The following is a 22831-nucleotide window of genomic DNA, read 5'->3' as shown; positions in this document are numbered from 1 at the left end:
ATATTGAATGTTTCTGCATCAGAGATCCTAGACAGGTGGAAGCTGGGGACAATGTGGTTACAATATGTAAAGGGAAGTACATGTCAATGAAAGTCTTCTATTGATTCAGAAAATGTCATTAGTAGCAATCACAGCTTGAACAGTTCAAAGCAAGTTCCGCCATCTCCATTTAAAGTTAAGCAAACCTCTGCAATACAGATGTATCCTACAGTGTTCTAAACCATCCTAAATGTACATTTTATGTGTGGGTTCAGGCCTGATTTTAAGCACTGGTTTTTAAGCTAAGCCACCAGGTATAAGGAGGCTTCAGAATATTAGGGACATTTTGCACCCAGTTGATTTAATGCTGCATCTCTACCCATATATATCAAAATCCAATTATGCTTTCATCATACTGCTGAAAGTGCAAAGGATTCTAGCATACTTTTAGATGGGTGGGTAATTGTGTCAAATCTTGTCATTATCTAGGACAGCTCTGCTTGGGATCTGAGAGTATTTTCTTCTAATTGAAAAATGAAACATAGAACTGGTTTGTCCCCTTCATTTCTGGAGCTACATGGGATTGTGAGAGTGTCATGGAGTCCCCGGGCGATGCTCTGGAACTGCTCCCTATGAAGCCAGTCAGGAATCTGGGGGAAGTCTCCTTTCTGTGAGCAGACTGTCTTCAGGACACACAGCTCACACAACTTCCACCTTCCTGGGTCTGACCTCAGAGCATTCAGCATCCTCTGCCCCTCCGTGCACTTCCCACAGTGACTCCACCCAGGTGGCGTCCTGGGGAAGCCAGAGGGTCCTGCACCCCAACTTCACAGTCAGACATAACTCGCAGCCAGCCACTAAAACAGAGGTTTATTAGATGACAGGAACATGGTCTAAAACAGAGCTTGTAGGTGCAAAGAACGGGACCCCTCAACCAGGTCCATTTTGGGGGGCCAGTGAGCCAGACAACCACGTTTGCACTTCACTCCATGTCCCCAGCCAGCCCCAAACTGAAACTCTCTCCAGCCCCTCCTGCTCTGGGCTTTGTCCCTTTCCCGGGCCAGGAAGGCACCTGATTCCTTTGTTCTCCAACTTTAGCTCTCACCTTGCAGGGGGGAAGGGCCCAGGCCATCAGCTGCCAGGAAACAGGGTGTTGGCCATTCACCCTGTGTCCAAACCCCTGCACAAACCTGCCCTCTAGGGCTCTGCAATGACCATGCACCCTTATCCCACCACCTAGATACTTAAGAACTACATAGGGGAAACTGAGGCACCCCCACAATATTCAGAGGAAACATTAAGAACAGTCCTGCTTCGTCACAGGGGGTATGAAGGAGTAGAGCAGGTGGCAAGCTGTTCTCCACCACACTATCTTTCACTATATCTATGGATTTCCAAGTCTGATAAGGAGTTAAATCTGTCTGAAGCACCATTAAGTCTAGTTAATGGTTGACTAGATAGATGGTGTGCTATGACCATTGCTTATTACTCTCATCATAATCCTCTCACCGTTACCTTGTGCTTATCCTTCTGTTTGTTATATCAACGTGTTATCTCTTATCTTATGCTTAGATTGCAAGCTTGTTGGGGGAGGGGCGACTTGAGTTATGGTGTGTACCACAGCTAGCACAATGGGACCCCAACTCCTTATTCGGCCGTCCAGGCGCTAGTGCAATACAAACAATAATTCCTGTTGAGTTCCCCTCAGTGGCTGTGCAGCCATTAGGGGGCAGAGGGGAGTCAGCCTGCATGTCTTTGCATGTCTAGGGTTTTTCCTCCTGGTATCTACGCGTTTGGGAGATTGTCTCCTCTGCAAATCCATTTCTTTAGAACAGGGGTTCTCAAACGGGGGGGTCGGGACCCCTCAGGGGGTCGCGAGGTTATTACATGGAGGGTTGCGAGCTGTCAGCCTCCATCCCAAACCCTGCTTAGCCGCCAGCATTTATAATGGTGTTAAATATATTTTAAAGTGTTTTTAATTTATAAGAGGGGTCGCACTCAGAGGCTTGCTATGTGAAAGGGGTCACCAGTACAAAAGTTTGAGAACCACTGCTTTAGAATCTCTCTCTCATGGTGAGGAAGAAGGTGGGATTGTTTGAATAACTTCAGTTTCTTGATGCCTGTGACACTTGTCTTCCTACAACTTTCTCTGTGGGAGGGGATGATCTAACTCAGAAACTGATCTAACGTTGTTGAATTCTTTAAAGTGGTTGCACTTATTCCAGGAACATATTTTCCTTTGTTTACTTTTATGTTTTTAATCATCCTCTTTTTGAATCACGATATAATATTCTTTCTCCATTTGAATGCACAGGAAGCTAAAGAGTTACTTTATGGCAGCTTTCAGAGTGGCAGACCTGTTGTATTTTTACAAAACAGAAATGCTACGTCAATGCACTTTTTAAGGAGCCCTGTTGTGAGTGTGAAAAAAAAGGCTGAAATAAGATTTTTCCACTGTGATATCTCTTCTAAGAAGTTCTTCTTTGTGTAATACTTCATGGCAAAGTTGTTCTATTTAAAGTATGGAGTTTGATCTTGGCTTTGATCTGAAGCTTTTGATCTTGAAAGAAGGATGTTGTGGCAATAAAGCAAAAAAGGGTAGGACAGACCTTTTTTTGTTGTTTAAAGGAAAGTGATAAAGTTAAAGGGATACTGTCAAGATTTAGTGGGCACTAATTTGACCTGCCTTACTTTACTTACATCTGTTTTCAGAGTCCATCCAATTCTATATGTGGGAGGGTTTGCTAAAACAAATGCTTTGATGCTCCTTTTTCTTTTCAGATAGCACAGATTTCTATTTCAAGCTTTCAAGGAATTGTTATACTAAGTAAAAATTATTTTTAAAAGATTGAAAATACCTTTCCAAGATCTTTTTGATTGAACCAGATGTGATTAATTTACAGAGTCACCCTTTTGTACATGTTGTATTTAACATTGAAAATTATGAAAGCATAAACAAAATTCCAACTTGTGAATTTCAACTTTTTCTGGCCCAAGTTGCTTGATTTTGCCTTTACTCAGAATTCACATTGGACTTAAGCTTTGCTGAACTGGTATCTTTAAGTCCATCCCTATTAATAAAACATCTAAATATGTGGTTAAATTCCATGCGTAATTTAACTATCTGCTTGAGATCTTTGCTGAGGTAGAGGTGATTTGCTGAATTGGGACCTAAATGAGGAGTTTGCTATGCTGTGGTATGACTAATGCTATGGAAGGATGGTAAGCAAAAAGGGAACTCAGATCTTGCGTTAAAAATGCACTTCAGAGTCTCCGAGGGAGTCACCTGACATAATTTTGGATTCCTTTGAGGTCAAAGAAAACTATTGAAAAATTATCTTAAATACTGAATCTGTTCCTTGAGATATTGTGGCCTACGGTGGGCAGAGGAGGAGAAAATACCTGAAAACCTTCTTCCGGAATAGGATAGGAAGCAGTCCAAACTGAAGCACTCCACCCCCAAAAAATGTTGAGGTAGTTCAGATCTGGTAGTTCAGTTTGGGAAAATTGGGTCTGTCTGTCTAATGGGCTGAACTACAACACCCATTCATGAATGCCAGCAGAATGTTGGTTTCAGAGTAACAGCCGTGTTAGTCTGTATTCGCAAAAAGAAAAGGAGTACTTGTGGCACCTTAGAGACTAACCAATTTATTTGAGCATGAGCTTTCGTGAGCTACAGCTCACTTCATCGGATGCATACTGGGATAGTTTGGATCTGGATCCAGAAATCATGACTCAGCTCTTGTCTTTATAATGAGCTAAACCAGATCACCCAATATCAATACCCCATATAACTTTAAGGAAGTTTGAATCTGCACCCATATGCATGTACTCATATGTATATACCCAGGTCCATCTCTAATATATATGATCCTTTATCCTGGAGTTTGAATCCAAAAGGTCCTGGAGATGCTTAGGACACTACAGTGAATTTAACAATTTAAATATTTTATGGAGGAAAAGGTTTCCATAGGGAAAAATCAAATTGTTCTGCCACAGTGCTGGACAAATTAAGAGCTGTGATCTCTCCACACCTTTAAGTGGTGGGTTAACGGCTCACTCCAGTCTCTATACCTTTAAGGCAGGCTCCTCCTCTCCGTCTCAGCTCTAAGAGACTGGCGCACAGGGGAGGGAGGGGCAAGGGCACCCCCTTAGGTGTTTCATTTCCTAAGGAGGTTTCTAGTGCTGCTCTGCTGAAAGAGGGAGGCAGGGCTCACTCCCATCAGCCTGGGGATGCATCGCAGAGAGGAGAGGGACAATACAAAATACATAAATACGTGCAAAACAGACTGGCTGGTGCTACTCACCAAACCGACAGCAGCCAGAGGAAAATAACAAATGCCGGCCGCGTGTGCCGTGGGAAGCAGCAAGCGGAGCGGGGGGGAGCTGCTGAAGAGAAGTGGGATCTCAGTGCAGATCTCAAATCAAGGTAAACCCCTCCTCTTAGCCCCCACCCTCCAAAAAAAAATTAAAAAGTGTTAAGACTTTTGTAAGTGGCTGGGAGGGAAAAGCCTGTGCTTTGCTGTGCAGGGGGAAATCTGAGAGATCAAAGTTTTGCATCAGATCAGGGAGGCTGTATTTGGAGGGGAGGGAGCAGGAAAAAGTGGAGCCTATTTACAAAGGGCAATCTCGAAAACCTGAATAAACATGCACTTTGTTTCCCTTTTAGCCTTTGCTGGAAGAGTGTCAGTCTTGGGACCAGTGTCGATTAGTCCAGCAAGTGAATGATGAGGTGAGGAGAACGCTTTCATTTTCCAGCTCTTAATTATTCATGTTTACTGTTTTCTCTTCTCACCTCTGTCCTTGCAAAGCTGCCTCCTGCCAGGTTTCCCACCTGATCCCCTCTTCCTGTGTTAGTTTTAAAATAATTAGTTTGTTTATAAAAGGAGAATATAAATGTGTTTATAAATATATAAGGTGTATTATTATTATTTATTAAATAATAACTACCTGATCATTTAAAACATGCATTGTTGTTCAGGAACAACAGTTGAGTGTATGGCGGTTCTTTGAAGCCAGGTTGTAAGAAATAGAGAGTAGAGACTTTCCCTAGGATTTTTGCACATACAATGATAACTTTCGGCTTGGCATCAGCCATACTTTCTTTACGCTAAAAAACTTAAGCTGAACAAAGCTGTTTAAATAGAGAGCAAAAAGGAAAATATGCTGCATACGATGAAGGGAAACAAACCCATTTTGACTATGCACAAGTGTCTAACTGGATTACTTAAGAGCATGTCATTCTAGACTGGAAAAGTGTTATGTTTTTTTTCCTTTTTCTTTCCAATGAAGCAATGGAAAAATATGTCTTCAATCTGTTTATAGTTTCTTACTCATGCTGGGTAGCTGCACTCAGGTCTCATCTTCCTCTTAAAAAAGCACTATGGTTTTGAACTGCAGGTCACAAAATGGATTCAAGCAAACCAGAGAGCCAGAAAAAGGACCAAAAGGAAACGAAGGCAGGATGAAGTGGCTTTCCGAAAGGTATGGGTTCCTGATGTGCATTTATGTGATGGAATAAAAGGAAGCACATTCTAAACATTTTCAAGGGACACACTTTAAAACATTCAAAGAACCATATTCTTCTACTATGCTGACTACACAGAAAAGAACACCATGAATTGGTAAAGTTTGAATGTCTGTATGTTTGCTGTGTAGAGAAACTACATTCATATTTAATAAAGAGCGCGAAAGCCATTTTGAAGAAGAAAGATAAGAACACTTTACTTAGGAAATGCTATAGTACTTGAAAGGTTATCGACAGTTACTGTGGTATTTATTTGCCAATGAAAAGACATGTTAAACTACAGTTAACTGAAAAACATTGTTTTTCTCTCTTGAGAGCAGGGTAATAGAAAATGTAGGGGGTGTCCCTGGGCAATTAGATAAATACAAGATGTATAGAAATAAATGTTGTGACTGCATTGCTGACACTTTATTTTAACGTGTGGTTTGAAAGCATCTTCCATTTGTAGTGGAGAGGGATTCCTAAAAAACACGATTGCATGGGCTTGGTGTTTACTCCTAAAAATTCTTTACAAAAGGGTGGGTTGTTTTGTTTTTGTTTTGTTTTGCTTACATAGTCAAAATTAATTCCCAAGATTCTTAACCCTGTGATTTTGGGTAAATAATTTTGCTTTAAGGCTACTATAATTTTAAACATGTAATTTACAGTGTAGCAAGATAAGTAACAAGCTGACTTTTCTATTCAATAGCTCTTCTTTGCTGTTTTTGTGTGTGTTTTTTTTTTTTTTTTTAAATTGCTGTCTAGAACACAAAGCAATAATGAGTAAAAATTCATTTGGAAATGAATAACCAGAACCAGGAAAAATGTTTTTTTTCCCACTTTGGATTTACTGTCTGTTTTTAATTTTAATATTGTTTTAAAATCTTTGTTAGCTTTAAAGAATTAAAATAGCAGTGTTATTTTGCTTCTTCTACAATGCTTCTAGAATGTATGATGAATCATTGCTGATTCTGTAGCCAAATTCTTGTTGATAGCATGGCTGCCAACTACTGGGATGTGTTGCCTTAGTATGGGCATTGCAGTATTTGACAAATGTCTTCAAAATACGTTATTGCGCGGGTGATATACCAGCTTCATGGTGAACTAAAGGATGCAATTTGGTAATTTCAAAATGAATTGGAGAAAAATGAATACATTAATGTATTTTGTAACTGGGGATTCATGAGATAGTAAAGGAATAATGTATGCATTTGTGTGGATTAGTCTGTGAACCTATAATTTACAAGCTTCTGATCCAAAAGGAAATATCAATAAGTTCTACCAAATATTTAATTTCCTATCATACTGCACGTTTACATGAGGGGTGTATATATGTGTGTGTATACACATATGTCTGAAAAAAATTGCATATTTAGAGTGGTTTTGTGTGCTCCAGGTATGATGGAGGTTTACATGATGCTAGTGACTTTTTACATTTGTGTGTTAACAAGCCCGTAGGAGTGCGCGAGGTGCTGTATAAAAATCAAGCACCACTCTAAAATAGTAGACGTAAAAATAATCCAAAGAATTGCTAGTTTTGTTTTTGTTTTTGAATGGTCATTGTAAGTATAAGAGAATTGACATTTGAAACAAAAGTAATTGGAAATGTACGCACTCTCTTCCTATGTCCATAAATATGAGTGATTCCTGGTCCATCCCTCCCATGGCCAGCTGAGATTCAAAGTGCTGTAGTTGGCATACTCAGCCCCAAAAGAAGGAAAGAAGTGCTTTTCAGTGACCTTCTGTTTGATACAAGAACAGACTCCACAAGGCCTGGAGGGTGGAGTCCCGTCTACTTTTCAGCCAGAAGGGGGGTAGCTGCAATGTTGAACATTGAGATGCGGCTGGGAACTTGAAGAAGACAAAAAGGGATTCTTTGAGACTCCGGTCCCAGCTATACTATGCTAAGGAACTGAGTTTAAACTTGGTTCAAGCTAAAATAGTTTCCAACAAAATTTGGCCAAACTGTATTAAAACAGTGTTCTAGACTTTTGGCTGTGTCCATGCTGGCATGCCAAACCATATTAGAAACAGTTTCAAATGAGTTTAAGTAATATTTCCTATGATGGATAAAAGTTCAGTGTAGAGGGAGGGGGCCTTGAAGAAAGGGAGGGCTGTAATGAGCCTGGAATGGAGGAGGGAGATGAGGAGAAGGGCTGGTTATGTATGTGTCACAAGTGTAGTTAAAACAAGGTTACTGAATGTATTTCACCAGAACTTGAAAATGAACTACATATTTGATCTTACATATCTGTTAGAGCATACAACTAAACTTTTTAATGTAACTTCTAAACTTTTAATTCTATGCTGTCTGACTGTCCCCTGCCCATTACTTTCATTTCTTTGTAATTGTGATAGGATAAGCACATTTCCTCTACTGGATGAGTAGCTTTATCGTTACCACCCCGTATATGACACCACAAAATCAAAGCAGCTGCTCATTCTTATGATCTTTGTGGAATAAGGGAAAAAGAAAAGTTATGGAGTTGTTGAAAACTGGCAGTGAGTTGCAGTAATTAGGCACCAAGCTGCATTTTTAAGAGCTAAGTTTTGAGGCACTGGCTATAAATATTTTTTAAATGAATTTCTGAAGATAACAAATGCTGGATATGGGCTGTAGAAACTAGTAGTACTAACTGCAATTAAGTGGACCGCAAAACAGCGGGGAAGCTCGTCTAGAACTGTGGTGCTGCTCTGCACAGTGGAGCAGCTCACAATGGATCAAGGCAACATAATGAGTGACCCTAGGTGAGAGCCAGCTCCCAGAGTAGTAATTAAAAGTTCTCTCTTCCCCCCTCCCACCGCGCCTTCTTGTACTATCTTAATGTTACATTTCATTTGTTTTCCTCACAAACTTCTTTCATCCTTTTTGTTTCCCCTCTTGTTCTAGCTCTTCTCTTCGCTTAGAGACCCTTTTGTCTAACGTTTTGCCATTTGTGCAATATTTTCACCTCCTCTAGTTCTTTTTTTATCCTCTTTATTTCTTTTCCTCATCTCTTTTCTCCTTCTTCCTTTTCAGTGTCCTGTGCCACTTCTTATATTTTCCCCATTTACTTTTAAGTCCCCTTTTTTGCCTTTTTATGTCTTGTCTCGAGTTTTTTGCCTTTCCTCCCCCTTTTCCCTTATCAATGTTAATCCATTGCCACTCCCCTTTGGTCCTATGATGTCCTCCTTCTCCCCCCTTCAGTTTCCTCCTCCTACCTGTTCTGACACCCTTCCCCCCCTTCTCCCATTAAATCTTACTATTTTTCTGTCTCTTATTCTAATCAATGGGCAGTGGAGCAGATCCAGCAGATCAGTAGTGTGGATATTACAGGCATGTGCACAGCGGAGCAATATTTTCGTGGGAAAGTGGTGGGATGAAATAAGGAGGGTGAGACAGGACTAAAAAAAAAAAAGTTGATAATTAGTTAATATTGTAATGTGCTTTGAATGTGAAAAGTCTGATGGAAGTGGTAAATATTATTATTTTGGGCTGTGCCTATTTAGAGAAGAAGGCCACTTCTCTTGCCAATTCTAAGTACTACACAGAAGAAAACAGCATTGTAGTCAGACTAATAGAGTCATCATATACATGTGATCTGCATCTACAGGGGAATTGAAAGGGAAAAATACTCTTTATTAGTAGGCTAGTTAAATTCTGCATGTACATTGCCCCTAAATTTCAGCATCAGTGATGCCACTGGTAGCTGGAGTTCAATATTAAAAATGAAGTATGTAAACTCCTTTTGGAGAGCAGTGAACAGCTTATGAGTAGGAGAATCAGTGCCCTAAAATGGAGTAAATAAGCAATGATTTTTTAAGGGCACTGAAATAAAAATATATACATTTACAATATATAAAGGCGGCTTAATTATCCCAATTATCTAAGTTGCATTTCCCTTGTTTTTTCATAGTGTTTTTAGTTTTTCTTCTGCTGAGACTTAGGGATAGGTCAACTTTTGCAAAGTAATTTCAGCTGTTTCCTTATAAATCTTTGTTTTCATCTGTGTAAAGCAATTCCTGCTGGTTACTAATACATTATGGTCTTTTATTTTTTTATTTTTATTTTACTGATCTTTCACTTTCTTTTTGCTCTAATAATGATTAGTAACATTTCAAACCCTGATAATGTGAGCAAAACTGACTGTTTTGAAACAGTTGGTTAAGTTTCTAATAAAAGCAAAACCTGAATATGTGCTGATGGTGCTAAACGTTATAGCTTTCTCATCCTTTACTCAATTGTGCATTTGTTGTTAATGGCTGAAAGAGAAGAAATGAGTCCTTTAACTCTTTTAATATATGAGTTGTGGTTTTAAATTTTTAAGTGCAAAGGGGTTACAAAACCTCACAAATAAAACAAAAATGTGTTGAAAGAGGCACAGTATCACTAAAGCATTTACCAAGAATGACATGTATGTGTGTGTATCTTTCTCTCTCAACACACACACAAGTATATATAAAATCCTCATTATTAAATAGAGTGGTGTAAATCTATATTTATAAAGTGTTTAATGTTAAGGATTTTAATTGAATCCACAAAACTAAGAAGTTCAGAATTAAGGCTGCTCTGAACTTGGATACCCATACAGTGCCGTTAACGCCCCCCCTTCCTCCCCCCCGGGGCCAAAAAAGAGTGTAAAGAACTTACTTTGAGAATTCTGTGGAGTCCACTGTGTATTGGTTCAGAAGAAATGGTACCATACCAAATTATGCTATTATTACAGAACCCTGCAGGATCTGCAAAGACTAACAGGCTTTCATTGATTACGTACAATATTTCATTCCCTAGCCAAACAGAGAAAGATAACTCAGTTGTGAGATTTCTGCAATACCTCATACTCGTTAACTGTGTTACAGCGAATGCTGTGAATATGCTTTTACATATCAGTTTTCCAGCATAGTCATAATCCTCATATATATCTCTATATTTCTCTGTACTACGCATGTATGGATGTAATTACTGCTCATTAACATTAAATATTTTAGGATTTCACTTCCCATCTTGCTAAAAATACCCATTTTAATGGACTTGTTTGCAAAATTTAGTTTTAAAAAATAACGCTTTTTTGGAATTATAATAAAGACAATATCAAAATAGCCTGCTTCTTTACAATGACTCTGATAGCATCAAAATGGGCAAGAAGATATCATGTGTTTAAATATGTATTTTTTAATTTGAATACAGCTATTGATGGAGCCTTAACAAAAAGTGAGCCTGATTCTGAGCTCAGTTGCACCTTATATGGAATAGTGTTGATATCAGAATGTATTAGTTTCTTTTTGAATAGTGGACCTCATTGTTAGTGTCTAAGCATGATCACATAGGATAAACCAGGGGTCACATTAATTTTCATAGACCTCTTAATTATTATTGATGATGTCAGTGAGGTGAATAATTCCCACTAGCCACATTTTTGGAGTGTTGAAAACAACTCTTCACTGTGTGCATGATGCAGTAGTTCCCCTCCCCAGTCCGAGATGACCATTACTAAATTGGGAGAACACAGGCTAGCATAGCCATGTGTGGAAATAGTTTACAGATAATTACATCCCTGGTAATTACAGCAGTTCATTGCTAACAGTCATCCCTCCTGTGTAGTGAAAGATTAAGGTCACTTTAATGTAAAACACAGGGTTTGTGTAGTTTACCAAAAAAAAAAAAGCTGTTTTAGAGGTTATTTAATTTATAGAAGAAATTAGTTGCACTTTTGTGGCAGAACACTTTATTTGGCAATAATGCTCAGTGGAGGCATTTTAATGAGCTAACCTTTGTGTACGTTATCATATGATACTAATAGGATGTATTATTTTAGTAGCACCCACTAATACCACTATAGCTTAAGATCTGTCATTATTTCCATGTATAAATCCTTGTTTTAGGTGGCTGATACTTGGCAAGCTACATATTTGCCCAGCCTTTATTTTTTATAAAATGTGGAAGGAGAAAATGTGGAAAAAACATTTGTTCTTTCCAAAATGTAGAATAAGAAAAAGGATTGGACTGTTTTCAGTGCCTTTCAAGCAGGGTGGATTTGATTTAAATCACTAGTCAGGCAGATTGGATTTAATCATGGATTTCTACATAAAAGTATGTTCTTGTTGGTTGTTATAACCTTAATGTATATTCTTCACACCTCACATATAGATGTAGGTTTCATTTTTAGAAGGTATACACTATATATATTTTTAAAGTGATTTATTTTGAAAACTTTTCAGATTAGTTTTACAGCTATATCAGAAAATGAATGATAGTTTGGTTATTGCATTTACCAAAGGTAATTCAAGCACATACTTATGAAGTCATTGGGACGTGAACTATTCAGTTCAACAGGTTAATCATTAGTATTTGGAGGATTTTCTTGCCATGCTGCATTAGGAGGGGAACATCACCGGACAGACATTTAAATTGTTTTATTTAACTAAAACAACAAAGTTATGTATTCTGGATTTTTTTCTTCAACAACAAATATATAATCTTTTAACAAAACAAGCATATGAATTTTTGAATTTAGTTAAGCATTCAAGTTTTTTAAAATCAGGTTTGTTTTTGTTAAAATTGTTTTGAAGTGAAGTAGTTAAATGAATTATTTAAAAAAACAAAAACAAATTAAATCGACTATGTCAGCCAGGTCAACATGAGAAACCGAAAATATTGGCTTCAGCAGCTAACTCAGTCATCTTCATCTTCATTTTCCTGTTTGTTCATAATCTGGAAAAGAAAAACAAGATTTCCTGCTTTTTCAGATCCCAAAGAATTTCTCATTTTGGAATGAATTAGTCCAAAGGAAGAAAATATTCTTTCTACGCTGGTAGAAGAAGTTACAGTGGTTAAAAGTGAGATTATCACTTCAACAGTCTCTGAATCCAAGTCCTTAAGTGACTTCCACTGGTTCACTATGACTTTCTTTAAAACATCATTAGCAACATATATTTCTTGAATGGTTCACCCTTAGCTCTGACGTTTATTATAGTTGGCATTATGGAGGGATGATTGCTGGATGTCCATGTGATAGCCAACTCCTCTTCTTCAGCAGAATTGTAACTTAAGTAAGGTTTGACACTAGTGCCGAGTATTGAGCATATTTGCAAGAAAATGAGCTGGAGATAGTGCTTGTCCCATTTGTTTTTTTAATGCTTGTAATTTAACTCTGTTGCATATTTCTCTCTTTTTAAGATCTCACTCAGTTCTTTCCAAATTTCAACAGCGTCAGCAATAAAACAGCTATTTCCCTGCATTTTGTTCAAGGCTACAGAAATAGGCTTCAGGGTACTCAGCATGTGTTCAACATTTCTCTTAAGCCCAATGTTGAGAACTTTGGCTGTGACAGTGCCGTCTGTTTTTTCACGATTTTGTTCACCAACTGTCATCAGATTAGGCCAGTTTTTGATATAGTGCTCAAAACAGTCCACTACTGAGTTGCCTCGCACGTCTTGTGGGAGAGTTAGCTTGGTTTCTCCCACTTTTTTCAGAGCAGCTGCTGCAAAGTGGTTGTTACAGAAGTATTTTGCAATTTCAACAATATTAGCCTTTATTTCTGGAACACTGAAGTCTTTGTGCTAGGAGGTGCATCAAATGAGCACTGCAACCGTATGTTGTTAGCTTTAGACTCTCTTCACTCTCTCCTAAATTTCTTCTCATCTTGGATACATTTGAAGCATTGTCTGTGACCAAGCTGCATACTAGACATTTTAATTTTTTTTCTACAGTTTGTTATAGCTTTTACTGCTACTTCTTGTAAGTAGTCTGTTGTGTGCGCATTTCCTGATGTATCAATTGTTTCTGTAAGGAAGACATTCCCTTCTTCTGTTGTCACACAAGCACATACAACAGGATCATTGTGGACATTGCTCCACCCATCAAGACTCTGGTTAACAATTCCACTCTCTAGACCTTTAGCACACTGCTCAATTTCTCTGTCATACACTTTATCCAGCAATTTGCCTGCAACATCTGCTCTGTTGGGTGGACTGTATCCTGGTCTTAATGACTGAACCATGTTAATGAAGTGTGGGTTCTCACTCGTATGGAAAGGAGAGTTTGTTGCATAAACAAACTGGGCAATTTTTTTCATCAATTACCTCTTTTTGTAATCTGCTGGTTCTTATCACAGACTTATGGTTGTTTCTGGATGATGGAGATTTTTTTTTTCTTTTTGCTGTAGATGATATACTGTGGCTATGTGACATACATGATGTGACTGAAACACTATCATTGGCAGATAACTCTGAAACTATAGAAAATGGTGATCTTGAAGGTGGATAGTCTTCAGAATTCTGTATGTTGAGGATGGATTCTCCTAAACAAAATAAGTCAATGCAGTTATTTAATTATTATTACCATACTGCTCATTTAGTATTACTCATTGCATTCACGGACACTCGGTACTACTTTAACGGTGAAATTGTAAAAAAGAAGATCCGCCTATTTCAGCTACTTATTTTTTATCACCACTGCATCTAAAATGATAGTACCATAGAGTAATAACTATATTTTTTTGCTCAAACGTGAGAATTCAAGAATAGGTCAGAGGGGAGACGGGCAGTCCTTAAGAAAGAAGTATGAAATAAAAAAGTTTACCAACCTGATGATCCTGCATGTTCAGACATGTTCCTTTCATCATCTTCAACGCAGCTTCCTCCTGAGAAGGAACACTTCTCATGATGCTGTTTCATTCAGGTAACTGGGCCTTGCATTTCTTTGTTGCACTGTTTGCATTTTGCGTGCATGCCTGTCTTACAGGTAGAGGAACTTCATTAAAATATTCCCAAATTGGGTCTCTTTTATGACCTGCTGCCATTATAGGTTTTCCCTTCTAGTAAGAGAGTGGTATGGTAGATCTCAAATCAGTGAAGGCTACACTCAGAAAGACCTCAAGACTTCTGGAATATGCTGCTCGAACAGTTTCACTTTTGTTCCTACTGCCTGTCCCTCCCTTCTCACCTTTATCTCCAGACTTCTTCTCCTTGTGTAGATCTATTCCACCGTGAACAATCTTCTATTCATTGAACTTTTTGAAACTTTGCACTTTTAGAGAGAGGTAAGGGATTGACTCTGTGTACAGAAATGTGCAGAAGGACAATAGAGTTGAGGTCTGTTATTTCTCACCTCTATCTATTTATTTTATTTATTTAAAAACATTTTTGCTGTTTAACAAGCATGTTATCTCTGGAGACACAAATCCACAGTTTGAGAACTGCAAAACTAAGCATCTCTGATGATATCTTCTAGACTGAGCACTGAGTCCCATTGGGTAGATAGAAAGATTAACCTAAATAATCTACACAGAAGCCCCTGGAACCCCATAAGATTGGGTCCCTAATCCATGAACTATTGGAACTCATTTACAAAACTTTTCTTAAACATTACCTGACTATATTGTCTCGTACTATAAAATTAGAATTTATAATCCCTATTCCATGATGAGATACATTATAGCTCAAAGATATCTTAATTAAAACTATCTTTAGCTCGGTTTTTTCCTTAAAAAGCATTTTATCAAAAAATCCAATTTAAATAAAAAAAATCCAATTTTTTTTTAAATCACTGATTTTTATCCACCCTGCTTTCAAGTTTCTCCTTTCCCTCTAGTGTTTTTATAATTAATTCTGAGTAGAATTTTTGCTGGCTTTGGGTCTAGAGGGAAAACTGTTACTTTTGGTGCATTTTAGAAACTAGAATGACATACTTATCACGTTTGGGAAACGTTTGGTGAGCTACATTCTCATACTCCATAATTTTTCTTCCCCCGAAACTTCATAAGAAGTTTTAGAATGCAGACTCATGCATGGCAGTTGAATAATCCACATGATTTAAATGTCCCTGAGTTCTTATTGATGTGATTGACTGTAATGACTCTAAAGGAGTCTTAGTGGTCTGGCTCAAAAATATGCTTTATTTCAGTATTTTATTTAATACGTTTTGTCAGAAATAAGCTTAACCTTTTTATGGTTGTTTTTAGCTGTTACCCTCATTATCTGTCTCTCATCTGTTTATATTTTGTTCACATATTGTAAAAATACATGTATAATAGTGTGGAAGGATGGATATTATTTTAAATGTATAAGCACAGAAGGCAGAGTACAAAGCTTTTAATAAAGACACTCAAAAGATTATGGAAGTTCTTAAATCTGCCTTTTGATGGTTATAGTCTTAGGAATAGGCAATGATACCAAAGATAACATGACAAAATATCATGGCCAAATAAAAACTGTAAAAAAAACTATTAGAGGAGGAGAAGAAGAGGAATGAATTGCAAGACAGAATAAAATAGTGTTCTTTGTTAGTGTATGCTGTGTATTAAACACACTGGGTCAAATTCTCAAATGTGGGTATTTTGTAATTTATGCATACACTTTCCTCCACATATCTTGCTTTTGTTGATGCAGATTATAGGATTGCTCAGATAGTCACCAGTTGCATCCACAATTATCCAGACTGTACATGTATATGAGCTGGTCTCAAATTTTGTGTGCCTAATGTAGGTTCCTGCATTTTAAAATTGAACCCCCAAGTATCTCAAAATTGTGCATGGAAAGCTGCAAATCTATTGAGGGAAGTTTTCTCTTGATATTAATGAGTTATTTGAATTAAAATTATGTGATGTCACCAGAGCACTTCACAGCTGCCTTATGTGGGTGCAAGTTTTCTTTCACATTTTACTGTTAAGCAAAGTCCTGACCCTGCACTGAGCTCCTCCCAGACAGACGTGATGTCCTCACAGACCTCTACAACATCAAGACCTAAAACATTACTGTTTTCGTTCTCTGTGCTTTTGGTGGGGCAAACCACTGGAAATGGTAATATTGTACCTCTTGATAAAAAGGTACAAAAATTTGTTTTTACATTTTGCTCACTTTGCATCTGGTTATGACATAATATCCTCTTAAATCTCTTATTTAGTGGGGTGTTCCTGTTTACAACATTTTGAATTTTCACTGAAAGTGTTTTAATTTATAATTTTTTTTATTTATGAATTGTGTCCTTCCATATGGTTCACAGCACATTGCAAAATATGGTAAACACACACAAGCTCAGACAGTGCCATGTCTTTCAGTTGTGGACATAAAAAGAACTTTCATTACAATCAGTTGCTCCCATTCTTCTTAGACAAATGTCTGGGAAAAGAGATGGGCTTTACCTTGAGCCCAGAAGGCCAGTGATTTTGTTGCTCATGCTTTCTCATCCATATTGCAAACAGAAATGAAGTCAAGCTACAGAGTTTTAAACATTTCCATGTTTGAGATCCTGTTTGTTTTCAAAGAAATGATGACTAACTCGTTACCAACTTTGCAATATAAGTCTTTTGTTTTTGTTAATATTTAAGAGATTTCTCTACATTTTGCCTGGACTTCTGAGGAAGCCAGTGGAGCTACTAACCTGCTTAAAGTTAGGTATAGGTTTAAGTGTTTTGCTGAATCAGGGCCTTCATTATCCATCCTCAAGGTCCTCTTTATAAGCCACTATTTTTCTGATTAAAGATGAGATTTGGCTTCCCCTAATTACCTGGAGATGTCTCTACTGAGAGATGTGAAATGTTCTTTTATTCCATAGCACAGATAAAACTATTGGGTAGGATGGGGAGGGGCATATCGTTTTCTTCTATCTTGTTGATGTCTCCCTCATCATAGTTGCTGGACTCGTGTATTTCCACTCCTGGACCTCCCAGGACTTGTATGTTTCTGCTGTCATAGCAATTCTGCCTCATGGAGCCTGAGTAGACTCTCTCTTCACAACTCCTGCTAGTTTAGGGAGCATAAAACCAAAGAAGTGGAATTAACTACAGATTTCCCACCGCCACCCAGAAAGCTTAATCTGAACAATTTTCAGTATAGCTTCGTACGGTAGAACCTCAGAGTTATGAACTGACCAGTCAACCACACTCCTCATTTCCGGAAGTACACAATCAGGCAGTAGCAGAGATGCAGAAAAAAAGCAAATACAGTACAGCACCGTGTTAAACATAAACTACTTAAAAAAAGGGGGGGGAAGCAGCATTTTTCTTCTGCATAGTAAAGTTTCAAAGCCCTGGTCTACACTGGGGGGGTGGGGATCAATCTAAGTTACGCAGCTTCAGCTACGTGAATAAAGTAGCTGAAGTTGACGTACTTAGATCGACTAACCGTGGTGTCTCCACCGTGGTGAGTCAACTGCTGCTGCTCCTCTGTCGACTCTGCCAGTGCCTCTCATGGTGCTGGAGTACAGGAGTCGACGGGATAGTGCTAGTCTAGACGTGATAAATCGATCCCTGCTGGATCGATTGCTGCCCACCAATCCGGCAGATAGTGAAGACATACCCAAAGCTGTATTAAGTCAATGTTCAGCTGTAAACTTTTGAAAGAACAACCATAACATTTTGTTCAGAGTTACAAACATTTCAGAGTTGTGAACAACCTCCATTCCCGAGCTGTTCGTAATTCTGAAGTTCTGCTGTAAATAATTTGCAGATAATTATTATTTAAGAGATTTAGCCTCCTTTGCTCCTAGAATGTCTGTGAAATCACATTTTCTTTGAACGTGATAGCTATTCTAACTAACTTGACAATTTTTTCCCATTTTTATTAAACTTTACAGACTGACAATATTTGATACTCAGCTATTGAAAAATCAAGCTATGTTGGTTAGTTGTACTAGGTTACATAAGTCACAGGCCATTGTTTCTGTTTCCTGATTGGATGAGTATAACTACCGCTTGGGCTTTGACTCTCACTGAGTCAAATGTGAATTTTAGAATGTTTGAATTCTCTTCCTTTCTGGACCAGAGAAATTTTGCACAGGACATAATTCCTAGGAAACTTAGGCTGCTAGGTACAGAGTTCCATATAAAATATACCACTTCCAGTACAAATACTCAAATTCATGAGTTTAACATGCATTTTCCTCAAGAATTCATGTATATAAAGCTTGAATGTTCACAGACAGCAAAGAGCGGTGAGTTTGGCTGAAGTGAATTTGTCTTTAAATGTGAACAAATACAGAAAGTGTATTTTGCAGCAATTGCCCAACTCAAGTATTTATTGAACCATACTCTTATTATAATACAGAATGTTCTCTTACTTGATGGTACCTATTATAAAGTTGATCAGGGAATTATAACGTTTAAACTGCTTCTAAAGCAAATTTTATTCCTCACCCATTGATCAATAGTGGGGGAGAACCACTGGATCGTGACAAAATGCATTTCCATATCAAGTGTGCTACTTCTGGTTTATGTCAACAGTGACTACCATCATCAAATTATTAAAATCAAGAAGCTTCCTGGCTTTTCAGTATAGCATATGTATATATATGATATACTGAAAAGCCAGGAAGATTCTTATATGCACAGGGCAAGAAGCTTTATATATATAATTAGTAGTACTGTGATTCATTGTATCTTTTAATACAATAATACCTTGCATTTCCTTAGAGGCTTCCATCAGGGGATCACAAAGCATATATCTGTCTAAGGTACTTACATGGCCTGCATTAGTATCTGAGAGCCTTACAATCATTTAACATACTTTTCCTCACAACACCCTGGAAAATAGGGAATTACTATTATCCTAGTTTTACAGAAGGGGAACTGAGGCACAGAGATATTAAGTGTGTGACTACACTGGAACGTCCACCCAGGGTGAGTTGAACTCGGGTTAGCAGACCTTGGGTTTGTTAATCTATGGCTTGAATAGCTACACTAATTTGTAACCCCAGGTTAGGAATTGTTGAACCCTGGGTCCCAACCTGGGGGTCCAGCATCTACACTTCATTATGTGAGTCTGAGTCCGGTCAGCCATAACCCAGACTTCCTAGCACCCTTCCAAAATGTGGCTACTCTAGCTTTTTGTTGGTGGTGCAATGTAGGAAAATTTGAATGACCACCAAACTTGCCTGTCCAGAGGACAAAGAAAGTCAACCCATGGTATTGTGGGATACTTTTGACAGACTTCCAGAGCATGAGTCCAGTGTGGCTGTGTCACGGAGTCACCAGGGCGATGCCATGAAACTACTCCATACAAAGCCAGGCTGGCACTCTGGGGGAGCATGCCTCCTCTCTCTGAGCATACTGTCGCCAGGGCAAGAAGCTTACACAGCTTCAACCTTCTTGGGTCTGACCTTGGAGCATTCAGCATCCCATTCCACACTGTGCACTTCCCACAGCGAATCCGCCCAGGTGGGCCTCCTGGGGAAGCCAGAGGGCCATGGATCCCAACTCCACAGTCAGCAGTGACTCTCAGTGAGCCAGTAAAACAGAAGGTTTATTAGTCAACAGGAACACAGAACTTGTTAGCACAGAAATCGGTGGCTTTCAGCCAAGTCCCTGGACTTCCCGTCTTCCACTTCCCCCAAGCAGATGCCCAGCTTCCAGTGACCTGACCTCAGACACCCCTTTGCTCCTCCTCCTTGTCTTTTTTTTGCTTCCCTGGGAAAGAGTTACCTGGTCATCACCTGGTTGCATCCCCCTCCTGGGTCTCAGATTATGAAGGGCGCTGGCCATAGCGTACGTGCAGGCAGCTGGAGCAGCCTCATCTGCCCCAGAGGTCTCAGCCAAAGTCACACACCCCTATTCCTACCACTTGAGGTATTGGTGCAGCACACAGGAAAGCTGAGGCACACACAGTATTCATGCAAAACAGTAAAACTCCCATAGGCTCAACAGTAAGACTCATTTAGGCTCACATACAACATAGCAAGGGAAAATCTCCGCTTCGTCAGAGGATGCATCTACACCACAAAGCAAAAGGTCTTGAACCCTAGGTCCCGGCTTGACTCAGGCTCAGGCCCTCCATCCCGTGGGGTCCTGATACCCAGGGCTCGGACCGAGGGTAAGTGCGATTCCTCTGTAGAGGGAAGAAGAGTTAGGTTTGAGCTTGAGTTCAAACCCTGGACTTACACTGGTGTAGACATATCCTAAGTGACTTACCTGTTGTCACATAGGAAGCCTGTGGTAGAGCAAGGGAATTGAATCCAGGTCTCTCAAGTCTAAGGCAATTGACCAAACCCCTGGATCATCCTTTCTCTCCTAATTTGTTCCACACATTAATTAATTAAGCTACAGAATGCCCCTGTGAGGTAGGTAATAATTATGAATTCAGCTTTACAACTGGAGACACTGAAACACAGAGTGATAGGTTTGTCCAAAGTCACACAGTGAGTCTGTTGCAAATCTGGTAATAGAAGACAGATGCCGTGGCTTCCAGTCCTGTGACCATCCTTTCCCTTCAGTAGAATGTACTATACAATAAAATGTACATGGTGTAGCATAATAGTTGACAAACCTGGCTTGGGGGGCAGGGAAATGGTCAGTACTTATGCTACAGTGAGAATATAATAAAACATACTGACCTTTTATTTATTAAGTTTGGTAATTTTGGCTATAAGGGTTGAAGATAAACTGTTGTATTTATACATATTTTTAGGGATTATAATTTATTTTTTGTCCAAAGTATCTAAAGGATTGGATAGGCACTTATATTACTTGTAATAGAAATTGAAATAAAAGAATACATGATAAAATGTATTAAATACTCGTTGGAATGTAAATAGTTTTAATATTAAAACTGCCAGGCATAGTGGAGTTTGTTGTTGGGGATGGGAAAGAGTCAGAAAAGAGCCAGAAATATCTAAGGGCGTGGCTACACTTGTAGATGTAGAGCGCTTGGAGTTAAACCAGCCCTCGGAGACGGTAGCAGGGAAAGCGCTGCTGTCACACTGTCAGCTGCAAGCGCAGTGGCGTGGCCACATTTGCGGCACTTGCAGCAGCATTGGGAGCCATGCATTACGGGCAACTATCCCACAGAGCACCTCTCCCCATTCTGGCGCTGTGGCTTGTGGGAAGGGGGAGGGACGAGGCATTCTGGGTCCTGTCCCAATGCCCCATGATGCATCGCTTTGCATCCCAGCAATCCCTGTGCTTCCATACACATTTAGTGCCATCTTTCAAAGTTTTTTGTACTGCACGCTCTGTCTTCCCTTTCGGTCTGCAGGAATGGATCCTGAACTTTTGAGGAATATGTTGATGGGTCTCGCCGGCACGTCACAAATTGCAGTCGAGTTACTCCTTAAGCTACAAACTGACAGTGATGAGTCTGACAATGATGTCGACTAGCATAACGCATATGACACGAGATTGCTTGTGGCATTCACAGACATGCTCACCACAGTGGAACGCCACTTTTGGGCTCGGGAAACAAGCACTGAGTGGTGGAATCACATCGTCATGCACGTCTGGGATGACGAGCAGTGGCTGCACTTTCGGATGAGGAACTTTCGGATGAGGAAAGTCACTTTCATGGGACTGTGCTGAGCTCACCCCCATCCTGTGGCACAAGGACACAAGATTGAGACCTGCCCTGCCGATGGAGAAGCGGGTGGCTATTGCAGTCTGGAAGCTGGCAACTCCAGACAGCTACCGATCGGTCGCTAACCAGTTTGGAGTGGGAAAGTCGACCACTGGAATTGTGTTGTTGCAAGTTTGCAGGGCCATTAATCACATCCTGCTCAGAAGAACTGTGACTTTGGGCAACATGCGTGACATTGTGGCTGGCTTTGCGCAAATGGGTTTCCCTAACTCCGGAGGGGTGATAGATGGGACGCATATTCCAATTCTGGCACCAGACCACCTAGTCTCCGAGTACATAAATCGGAAGGGGTATTTCTGTATGGTTCTCGAGGCGCTTGTGGTTCACTGTGGGCGTTTCATGGACATTAACGCAGGCTGGTCCGGAAAGATGCATGACGCACGCATCTTTTGGAACACTGGCCTGTTTAGGAAGCTGAAAGCAGGGACTTCCCAGACCAGAAGATCACTATCTGGGAAGTCAAAATGCCCATTGTGATCCTTAGAGACCTCGCCTACCCCTTAAAGCCATGGCTCACGAAGCCATACACGGGGCAACTTGACAGCAGCAAGGAGTGGTTCAACAGCAGGCAGAGCAAGTGCAGAATGACTGTGGAGTGTGCTTTTGGCCATCTGTATGGGAAGCTGGACATGGCCGATGACAACATCCCCATGGTTACAGCTGCATGCTCTATCCTTCGTAACATTTGTGAAGGGAAGGGTGAAAGGCATGGACCACGGAGATTGAATACCTGGAGGCTGAATTTGAACAGCCAGAGAGCAGGGCTATTAGAGGTGCTCAGCGCAGGGCTATAAGGATTAGGGATGCCTTGAGGGAGCAATTTGATGCTGAAAGCCACCAGTAATGTTTGGTGCCCTGCACAGGAGTGAAGTGCAGTGGTTCCAATGCTAGTAGGCATCTGTGTTTGCTATGTATGATGCACTGACTTGCAGTGCCTGTTGCTTTCCTGGGCTACGGTATCTTTTACTTAGTGCAATAAAGAATGTTTTCAAAGCCAAAAAATTCATTTATTGAAAAGAAACACAA

General features: G+C 39.6%; 1 protein-coding gene across 11 annotated transcripts in view; it reads left to right on the top strand.

The window, feature by feature from the left end:
• Positions 1-22831, top strand: part of AOPEP (aminopeptidase O (putative)) — a 389108-nt gene that overhangs the window by 276223 nt on the left and 90054 nt on the right. For 10 of the 11 annotated variants that reach the window (XM_077817475.1, XM_077817474.1, XM_077817471.1 and 7 more), the window contains 2 exons: positions 4649-4711; positions 5380-5463. In XM_077817475.1, the coding sequence (XP_077673601.1) occupies positions 4649-4711; positions 5380-5463 (147 nt within the window). Of the gene's footprint in view, positions 1-4648; positions 4712-5379; positions 5464-21430; positions 21587-22831 lie in introns of those variants that run through there. The other variant, XM_077817478.1, reaches the window with a different exon arrangement.

Source organism: Eretmochelys imbricata, chromosome 5, assembly GCF_965152235.1.
Source record: "Eretmochelys imbricata isolate rEreImb1 chromosome 5, rEreImb1.hap1, whole genome shotgun sequence".
Lineage (NCBI taxonomy): Eukaryota > Metazoa > Chordata > Testudines > Cheloniidae > Eretmochelys > Eretmochelys imbricata.
Note: the sequence above shows the minus strand (reverse complement) of the source record. Positions and strands in the feature narration are given on the sequence as shown.